Consider the following 11,081-nt stretch of genomic DNA (forward strand, 5'->3'; position numbering starts at 1 on the left):
GGAGCAAAGGACAAGAGAAAGTGAAGACCATTTTATGGCTGCCAGAGGCAGAAATGAACCTGCAATAGAAACTGATGGTGGGCCTTTGAAGATAAAGAGCAGGAGTAATGCTGACTATGTGGCCAATTCTACTCTGGAAATACAACGGCGCACCTACCTCAGCATTTCTTTTCAGTCCCTCAGCTTCAGCTTCTGTGTACTCCATATCTAAAATATCCTCATTTCCAGAGTCCTCGTCAGAACCCAACGAATCCAGAAAAGAGTTGTTAAATTCTGAAGAACACAAAGGCAGAGTCTTGTAAAATTTCTTGGAATAGACACAAAGAAATGATTAAGAAGATAAAAAAACAGCTTGAGTACACATTTTATCATTGTAAGAAAACATAAAACATATTATATTATTAAAGTTCCAATTCACCCAACAAATTGGGGAATCACAATTCAGGCTCCACTATCTGTAAAAGAAACACTCCTTTTTCTTCTTAATATATTTATATATAAGGGGATATAACTCACGTAAGAAGGAAATAAAATTGAAGAGGAGAATATAATTTGAAAGTTAATCCAATTTTATTAAATTCCATATTACATAAACCATATGTTAGATTTGAAGTATACGGTGCATATTATAGTAACACCAGAGAATATAAATTACCTCACAGAAAAGAGACCATAAAAAGGTCAATTTCCTTTTATTTTTTTTAATATTAAATCAGTATTTTGAAATTTAACAAAAATAAAGGAAATTCAACCTTTAACTCTTTTTTTTAATTAGTTTGAGGTGTACAAAACAATATAATAGTCAGACATTTATACCCCTCACAAAGTGATAACCCTCCTCCCCCAATCTACTACCACTCTGACATCGTATATAGCTATTACAATTCCACTGACTATTTCCTATGCTGTACTCCACATCCTGTGTCTACTATTCAGCTTCAGCTTCAGCCTTTAACTCTTAAATCTCACCTAAAAATACACTAAACAAACAAATCCAGGCTGGCCGAGTGGCACATTGGTTAAGAGCTGGCTTGGGACACCAGAGGACCCCCGTTCGGATCCCATATATGAGGGCCAGTGACACTGCCCTCTGCAGCTAAGATGGTGAACAGCAGCTCAATCTGAGGCTGGGTTGCCTTGGGTCGCCGGTGACCGCGTAGGCTGCAGCTCCTGCTGCAGTGGGTTGCCATAAGCTACCGTGTGTGGCCAGCAGCCAGTGTGAGCGGCCAGCAGCCACCGTGAGCGGCCGTCCAGAAGCCGGCGACTGACCTGCCTCACCCGGGAAGAGCGCAATAATAATACCAACATGGGCCAGTGAAGCGACGTCCTCCACAACTAGACTGAAGAACAAAACAACAGCAACTTGTCTGTTCCCCTCCCCCAATTCCCCAATAAAATCTTTAAAAAACAAAACAAAACAAAACAAATAAACAAACAAAAAAGCAAACAAATCCAAAATCCATTTTTTTCTTCAATACTGTGCTTCCACTGGAAGACTCCATCTTTACTAATGGCTTTAAATAAAGACTTCCAGAAGCATTTGTACATAAATGGCTCTTTGCTTTGAAATATAATTAATTCCACTAAAATCACAGCACCGAGTTGTTTAAAGGACATAAGTACCTAAGAATGGGAAGAACAGGAAAAAACAAACAAACTATGGCCTCAAAATTCTGGAAGCTGAGAAGTAGATGCATCGACAGACTTAGCAGACCTAAGAAACCAAAGACGAATCCTAAGCCAGTAATGGAAAAATTGAGAACCAATCCAATTTACATCACAGAATCTTCAAAAGACATACAACTTGGAAGTACCTCTGAAACTGGAGGCTAAGGAGGGGATAAAAATAAGGATTAAATGAAAGCTGTTTAAGAAACAGATTCCTAGATCCACTTTCTACCACTTCATACCACTAGGCAATGACAGAAGTCTGGAGCTTTATTCTGTGGAAAGGGTAAAATAGTCTCTGGATTGCAGGATGCCAGGAACAGAGGAAGCCATGAGTACCATACTGAAAATGGAAGTAGGTAACAGTTTGCATACTGAAAAATGACTATAACACCCCCCACACCCCAACCCCTGCTTCAGCCCTATTCTTCTATGTGGCTCCCAAAACTCTGGCAGCCACATCTTTTACTCTTAGGCAAAGGCAAGAGGTTAGAAAACCCTTCTTTAGGAATCTGACCAGTCCAAAGAGAAAGGATAAAATATTAACATCATCCTCCAAATGGTCCCACCCTGTAAAACTCAAACGTTGTCAAACCCTAGCTATTCACATGCTCAGGGTTTCCAATCATCTTTTTAGTCCCCTATTCTTAACCATAAGCTGACAGTCAAGGATCACTAGATATCTGAGGAAAACTTCTAACTAGAAATATAAAGAGCATAATAAACACACAGGACAGAGCAATCTGGAGGAAAGAATCTATTCAAGAACAGTAAACTTGAAATAAACAAGTGAACTACATTTAATATCCTCAGAGAATTGAGATGGTATTGTTTCCATGAACCAAACCAAATCAAATCAAACAAAAACAAAAAACTTATAAAAAAGGAATATTCATAAAACAAATCAGAACTTAAAAATTAGAAATACGATAGAAATAAAACACCCAAAAGAAGGTTTGGAGCTGGAGATTAGGTTGGAGAAACTTCCCAAGAGTAGAATAAAATGACGAAAAGATGGAAAACTAAAGAGAAGAGATGAGAAAATTAAGAGAACCAAACTAGGAGGTCTGGATAATAGGAGTTTCAAAAAGAGAAAAGAGAGAAAGTGGAAGGCAGAAAAAAATCAGTGAAAATTCCTTACAATTCAAGGACACAAGTTTCTAGATTAAAATGATCCATCAAATGCCCAGCAAGATGGATGAAACAGACCCATGTTAAGGCACATCACCATGAAACTTCATCACAACAGACACAAAGAGAAGATCCTATAAGCTTTCAGAGAAACAAGAGGTCACATCAGGATCAAGAACAAGCAGCTTTAGGCTTTTCATACAGCAACCCAGCAAACAAGACCTCTCCCGTTGTATAGCAGCATAAAGTTGGTGGAAAACAATACTTTCAGAATGACTGTAAACCTGGAATTCTATATTTAGCCAGGCTACTAACCAAATTCTTGAATATAATGAAACTTTCAAGGTCTCCAAAAAAATCGAAGTCATGTCTCCTCTTTTTCAAGAGAACTACTGGGGATGCTCTCTTATCAAAGCACAGTAGATGAAAACTAAGGACGAGTGAGATATAGAAAAGGGGAGAATCAAACAGAGAGAATCAGAGGGAATCCCCAGGGGAATGATTAGGGAGATCTCAGGATAGCTGTGCATGGATGTAGAGGGCAACCAGTCCAGACTGGAGCACTATGACCCGATACAGTCATCATCAGCACCACAGCACCATCTTTTCAGTCTGAGGACAGAATGCCTGGGTGAGCCTAGCTTGAATTCTTAGTTATAACTGTCTCAACCATGTGCTGGTGAAATTCTTGTCCTTTCCTCCATGCTCTGGTGTCTAGACCACTCTAGAACACTCATTTTGCATCACCAAAGTGTTCTGCTTTGATCTATTTCTGAGAGCTGGAGAAAAGCCACAGTGATCTAGAAACGGAAAATACACTTAGCTTATTTCCCATGACTACATGCCCCTGTGGACTTCCAGCCCCTGGTTCATATATTGGTTCTGCCAACTGCCATGACTATGGTGACCCTTATGCTTTCTGAATTGTCACTCATGACTTTTCCCACTGAATTCTGTAGAGTGAGCTCTGGTAAATTCATGGGAAAACTGAAGCTACCTCATCTTCTACCAGGAGTCTTTTAATAGTAGCAGTACTGCTCTTTCATACAGATGGATTACAGACAGACTGTCCTTGTTATTTAATTAACATATATAGTTTAGGGATATGGATATAGTAAATATCATTTTTTAAGAAAGCAAGCTATTGATGAATACGAATGTTAGCATGGTGGTTTCCTCTGGCAGGGAGGGGAAGGGAGGGATATCCAGGTAACTTTTAAGATTCTATTTCTTTACCTGGGAGGCGATCAAATTCATTATTGTTATTAAAAATAACAAACATTTTATATGCTCCTCTCTGTGTGATACACTTCACCATTTAAAAAAATGTAATTAAAATAATCTCCATACCTTGAAGACTTAACTCTGTAGCTCTTTTGAGGTCATCATCTTCTTTCTGTTCCCAAGCCTCCTAAAGGGAAAAGAACAAAACTAAGGTATTTAAAGCAGTAGTCATTAAACTTATTTAATGAGGATAAAATCAGTTGCCTTGGAAGTTATTTGCAAATATTTTCCATAATCTTCTGGATGTTTGGAATATGACCTTTTGAAGGAACTGAAGAAATTCTTTTCTTTTTCCAACACTGTCCTCCTAAAGCACAACCTTGGGGATTAAAAAGGCTTAAATACTATCTCCTCTAGTCAGTGACATTTGGCTTGCCAACCTAAAGCCATTCAATGTGACATTATAATTCCCTTTCTTCTTACATGTATGAAATTATCTGGCATATAGCAAATACTTAGTAATTCCTCTCTTTCCTCTCCCCTGATTTATAGAATTTGCCAATTTCCATGGTATAAGTACTCCCACTATGGCCAATTTTAAGCTACCAATGTGACACTGAATGCAGTGTTTGTTTGCTTTGTTTTGTTTTGTTTTGTTTTTAGCTGAGCAATCCTGCCACCTGTTGGCAGTTCAGCTTGGGCCAGGCATTGAACCGCTGTTGCTCAGAGCTCACACTCTTGAGCAAGCTCTTAACCAACTGAGCCACTTGGCCAGCCCTTGAATGAAGAGTTTGAAAGAGGTATGTAATAGATGGCTCTGCTGAGCTGACACTGAGCTGGCTTCTAGCACATCACTGACTCTAAGTTTATGACAGCAAGATAAACAATATTTCCACGAGGTATTATTCATAGATTTCTATTTTTGTTCTTGCTAAAGAAACCAAGATACATAATAAATGCTTGGTAAATACTAAATGAATGCTGTTGACTATTCCTTTTCTAATACATCTGAGATTTTCTTAGAAAAATTAGTACCTCTGAAAGGGTCTCAATTAGATAACTAATTATAAAAAGGAATAGGGAAATGTTGACTATAAATGTTTTCCCCCCTCTCAACTTCAGAGAAAAGATAATTTACAAACAATGTATGAAAAAAATGCATGATTTAAGCAGAGTCGTTTTATACTTGCTTCAATTCTAGACTTGTTTTTAAGTTAGTAAAGTATGTAAGAAGCTTAAAATGAGCTATTCTGAATTATAGTACTAGTAGCAATAATACTGTGTTCAAGAAAGCAACAGAGATATTCTCTAAGAGGAAATAAGATTACTTAAACTTATCCAAGTATATAAAGTCAATGCTAAAACCAGAAGGAGGTTCTCTTTCCTTTTCAGTTATTAATAGAATGATGTAGGTATACCAAACTAAAGAAACTTCATCTTATAATCCTATCCTCACATCTGAGAAAAATAAGATAGTTTTAATTCGGTCAGCTGACAAGAAATAACATATGTCTTTCGTCTATGAAAAAAAAGGCGTGCTGGATTTTTTTCTTTCTCTGCACTATAAGGTACTACTATTAAGTGAGACCTTGGTCTTTTTTTACATTAAAAACAAGTTTTCTTAAAAAATGATGACTACATATTATTTGTAAAGTAGTTTGACATGTATACATCTTGATAACAACAAGGCAGACAGGGAGGTACTTCTTATAAATAAAATGATACCTAAGAGCTGACTTTGAAATGGTTTTAAAGCAGCAGTTCTCAGCCTTAGCTGCACATTAGAATCATTGGGTGAAGTTTTTGTGAGATAAATGTATCACAAAAATCTAGAAGCCCAGACCATATCCCAGATCAATTACATCAGAATTTCTGAGGGGCAGAACCACTCAGGGATCAGTATTTTTTAAAGTTCCCCAGATAATATTAATGTGCAGTTAAGCTTGAGACAGACTGTTCTAAAGAAATTAGATTTCTTAATCTGATTATTTGCACACACTAAAAGTGTGCATTCATTCTAGAGAGTCTTGATAAATTTTTATACTAACATGACTAGGATTAGACAACCATGAAAACATCACCTTTTAGTTAGATACCTCAGGTGACTGCAACAGTGCAAATCAACCAGCTTTAGCAAATATAAGCATAAAAAACTAAAACTTGCAGAAAAGATTACTACATAAAAAGCAGATAAGTATTAGTCTATGACTAAAATCTAAAATTCAGACAATATTCAGATAATATTCCTAAGAACTTTATGTTCAAATAATTCATAGGAAAGGACTCATATTGTGAGAAAATGACCAAAACAAATACATTGCCTTAAAATACACGATAAAATCATGGTGGTATACTGGCTGTTTCTACAGTCTGCAAAATAATGCTGGACTGGGATGACCTATAATAACACATGCTGCTTTAGCATGCAATGAATTATAGTAATGGGAGGTAGCCAACAATATATTTTGTGACATTTGGATTTTTAAAAACAGAAAAACTGTCAATGTTTCTGTTTCAAACCTCATGCAAAGCCCCAAAGGAGTTTTTTTGCTTATTTTGGTGGCTTAATGACTTACTGTATATAATTACCTGGAACAATGTCTGACACATAATGATAATGATATCATTATCATTATATTATTATTATTCTATTTCTTGGGAAAGATCGGTATGGAGACAGTAGCACTATAAATACCTTACCTGCTCCTGAAGGCTCTGAGCCAGTGCCTGCTGTAGCTCTTGCTCTTCCCGTTCACGCTCCATATCGTACTGCTGGAGCCAGTCAACCTCTCCTTGAGATCCTTCTGGGGTTTTGTTTTCTTTATTCTCATCACAGTCTTTAGTTATCTCAGTAAAACTGGCAGGATCTGAGGAAGCAGAACATAATATAACTGGGAAATCCTCTCTAATAAACGGAAATCTCTGGACTAGAGTGACATCTACTGTTCAGAAAGAAACTTACCATAACCTCATAGACTTGATTGGGACATACAATTCATCTTAACTACATCTACATCGGGGTTTCTCAATCTCAGCACTACTGACACATTTTGGGTGGGACAATATTTTTGTTGTTGTTGGGGGACTGTCCTGTGCATTGTAGAATGTTTAGTAACATTCCTGGCCTCCACCTACTAGATGCCAGTAGCATCATCCCCCTCCCTAGTTGTGACAACCAAAAATGACACTGTCAAGTGTCCCCTAGGGGACAAAACTGCCCTTTGTTGAGATCCACTGATCTATACAGCAAGGGTTCTGAAACTTACCAATCACCAGAAGCACTACGGTTAGGATGAAAAAGAATAAACAGCCATATTTGTAGGTCATAATGTCACATGATCAAGTACTAGGAATCAAGTATTGTTTAGAGTAAATGAAGAATTAGGCTAGAATTATGAAGCTAATATTGAGATTTTCCCATTGATTACAATGTATGTTAAATGAGTATGCATTTTTACAATAATCAAATAAGTCTTGTACATATTCTAAATCAAAAGAGTTCCATAAAATATGTAATAAACATCTCATGTGCCAAACAAGTATATGATAACATATGTTTAGAACATTCATCCAGGGAGATAAGAAAAAAAATTAATCATTAATTTTTTTGTTCCTTCTCAGTCTCTAGACTATGGCCAGCTGGGATGAGATAAACAGTATAGTCATGTTTTTGTTCTCGTTATTTGAATTGTGTTAACAACAATATTTCATTATAATTTTTAATACTGGTAAGTATTAAAGTGGGGAGAAGTACTCTTCATCTATCTATCATCTATCTATCTATCTATTATCTATCTATCTATCTATCTATCTATCACTAACCTTTACTTTCTATCAATCGGGTTGTCAGAAAAGTCATGACGTATTTTTTGTTTTTCATTGCAAAAATACATCATTACTTTTCCGACAACCCAGTATCTATCTATCTATCTATCTATCTATCTATCTATCTATCTATCTATCTATCTATTGCTAATGTTTACCAAAGCAAAAATTCTCATCTTAACAAAGAAGTTCTCATAAATTATGACTGATCAATAAGAATTACCTTTACAGATTAATCTTATATGGATTGTTTTAAAATTAGTATATGTTGTTTACCTGCCTCAAAACTGCATTTTAACCATTTAAATGATAAATACTTTTCCATAGCACAGACAACTCTGAAGTTTACAGCATCTTGGCTTTAGACTCTAAATCAGCAACTAGTCATCATTTTTTAATTGTACTGAATTGCTGACTGAATATTTACTATTAAAACTAACTCAAGGGCCGGCTGAGTGGCGCGTTGGGTTGAGTTGGCTTGGGACGCCAGCTCTGAGCAGCAGGGCCTTGGTTTGGATCCCACATTAGGGCCAGTGACACTGCGTCCTCTACAGCTAAGATGGTGAACAACAGCTTGACCTGGGCTGCCAGGAGTCGTCGGCGACGGCATAGGCTGCAGTGGGCTGCTGTAAGCTACTGTGAGTGGCCGGCAGCTGGTGTGAGCTGCCACGAGCCGCCATGAGCAGCCAGCGACCAATCTGCCTCAGCCAAGATGAGTGCAATGATAATACCAACACGGGCCAGTGAAGCAACGTCCTACACAACTAGACTGAAGAACAAAAGGACAGCAACTTGTCTGTTCCCCTTCCCCAATTCCCCAGCACTGTTCTCCTCCCCCAATTCCCCAATAAAATCTTAAAAACAAAACAAAAAAAACTAACTCAATATTCATTAAAAGAGGAAAATAAACTAAGGATATATATTAAGTACAAAAAGCACTATGATCTCAATTAAAAAAAAAGATACCCGTTTCCATAACCTGGAAAAGGCTGCTCTGAAACCTGTACAGATCCATCTCACCTCCCATTATTTAGAAGCCATATATCACTACAAGGATTTAGAACACAGTTGTGCCTTATTTAACAGACATCTTCATTAAACCTACCTGGCTCTGTGATTGTTTTGGGTTTCTCAGTTTCCACAGCATCTGGATTTTCAGGTATTTCTTGAATATCATCCTCTGCAAATCCAGTGTCGGGGCTGCTGGTTGGTTTATCATCATCTTCATGACTCAGAGGCGGTGAAGCTTCTCTCTTACTTATCTCTAAAACAGCTGCTAGAAGCTCTTCATCGCTCATTCCGTCAAGTCCTGAGTTTTCCAATTCAGACTTATCTGTCTCTATTCTGCATGATTTTGAATCCTGAAGAAGAGAGTTACTTTTATGGAAACCGGAATGAGTAACAAATAAGAGTTTAAAGTGAATTTATTTTATTTCTAAAGAGCTTCCTTTCTTTGATGCTTTGGGTTATGTAATAATCAATAACCAATATAAAAACTTACTGAAAAACCTAATATTCTTTTAATAATAACTATATAAGAATACATGTTTATTTTCTTGGTTATAATAAGTGATAAGTATGCTCCTTGTAGAAATTTAGAAAATATATAAAAATTATAAAGTAAATTCACTCAAAAATAATATTATCATCAGAAATAATCCATCAGGGGCCGGCTGAGTGGTGCGATGGTTAAGAGCTGGCTTGGGACGCCAGAGGGCCCTGGTTCGGATCCCACATATGAGGGCCAGTGACACTGCCCTCTACAGCTAAGATGCTGAACAACAGCTCAACCTGGAACTGGGCTGTCGTGAGTCGCTGGCGACAGCATAGGCTGCAGCCACTGCTGAGGTGGGTTGCCATGGGCTACCGTGTGTAGCCAGCAGCCAGCGTGAGCAGCCAGCAGCCGCTGTGAACGGCCATCCAGAAGCCGGCGACTGATCTGCCTTGCTGGGGAAGAGCACAATGATGGTGTCAACTTGGGCCACTGAAGCAAGGTCCTCCACAACTAGACTAAAGAACAAAAGGACAGCAACTTGTCTGTTCCCCTTCCCCTGATTCCCCAATAAAAATCTTTAAAAAAAATAATAAATAAATAATCATCAGAAATAATACTATATTTTCTTCAGACATATGTGGATTACACTGTAAATATTCTGTCACTATACCTAATATTCCTTTTTAAATGTTGGCAAGTTTTATTCTTTTTTTAATAAGTGAGAAAAATAAAAACTACATCAATACTACGTAAATATTCAGTAGTTATTTTCTGAATAACTTGTTTCTGGGAAAATTTCTGACTTTGTGAATTCATTCACGGTAGCAACCATAAACCACCTCTAGCTTTAAAGTAAGAAGGGAAACAAGTCAGAACAAAAAATAACTACTAAAATAATTATCTTACCAAAAGGGAGATTTAAAATCAAACAGTTGCATAAGATGTTGCAAACTCCTAGAAAAGCTTGTATCTTCAAAGCATTAGCTATCATTGTGAGTCAAGATAGAAGATAATGTTGTTATGCCTTCACACCCATTATTTAAACCTTTAGTTTATGTGGTTGGCCTGTTGATGTAAAATGTTTACTATGGTTCCCCCACATTAACAATTAGTACCAAAATAAAGCAAGTAATAATTTGAGGACCCATATGTTAAAGTAGCTTTGAAGGTTAACAGGAGAAAGCAATTTATCTACAATTTTCATTTCTTAAAAGTCTCAATCCTGGAAACAAAAAAGTTCCCATCAATAGATGAATGAATAAAGAAGCTGTGGTACACACATACACAATGGAATATTATTTAGCCATAAAAAAGGGAATCTTGACATTTGTAACAACATGAGAGGACCTTGAGGGTATTATGCTAAGTGAAATAAGTCAAAGACCAAGACAAATAACATGTGATCTCACTTATATGTGGACTCTAAACAAAAAACTCAAGCTCGCAGATACAGAGAACAGATTGGTGGTTGCCAGAGGAGGCTGGTGGGGTGTGTGTGTGTGGGTGAAAGGTGTCAAAAGGTACAGACTTCCAGTTATATAGAAGTCATGGGGTGTAATGTATAGCATGGTGACTATAGCTAATAATATTGTATTGCATATTTGAAAGTTGCTAAGAGAGTAGATCTTAAAAGTTCTCATCACAGGCCGACTGAGTGGCACGTTGGTTAAGAACTGGCTTGGGATGCCAGAGGGCCTCAGTTCGGATCCCACATATGAGGGCCAGTGACACTGCCCTC

The 11,081-nt window shown here is 37.3% G+C and overlaps 1 protein-coding gene across 7 annotated transcripts in view; it reads right to left on the reverse strand.

Annotated features, from left to right (window-relative positions):
• Positions 1 to 11,081, reverse strand: part of USP37 (ubiquitin specific peptidase 37) — a 73,950-nt gene that overhangs the window by 8,023 nt on the left and 54,846 nt on the right. For all 7 annotated transcript variants that reach the window (XM_019638218.1, XM_019638215.1, XM_019638214.1 and 4 more), the window contains 4 exons: positions 8,954 to 9,209; positions 6,724 to 6,890; positions 4,150 to 4,210; positions 158 to 273 (listed from right to left, as the gene is read on the reverse strand). In XM_019638218.1, coding sequence (XP_019493763.1) covers positions 158 to 273; positions 4,150 to 4,210; positions 6,724 to 6,890; positions 8,954 to 9,209 — 600 coding nt within the window. The remainder of the gene's footprint in view (positions 1 to 157; positions 274 to 4,149; positions 4,211 to 6,723; positions 6,891 to 8,953; positions 9,210 to 11,081) is intronic.

The sequence above is a fragment of the Hipposideros armiger genome, unplaced genomic scaffold (assembly GCF_001890085.2).
Source record: "Hipposideros armiger isolate ML-2016 unplaced genomic scaffold, ASM189008v1 scaffold_38, whole genome shotgun sequence".
Taxonomy (NCBI): Eukaryota; Metazoa; Chordata; class Mammalia; order Chiroptera; family Hipposideridae; genus Hipposideros; species Hipposideros armiger.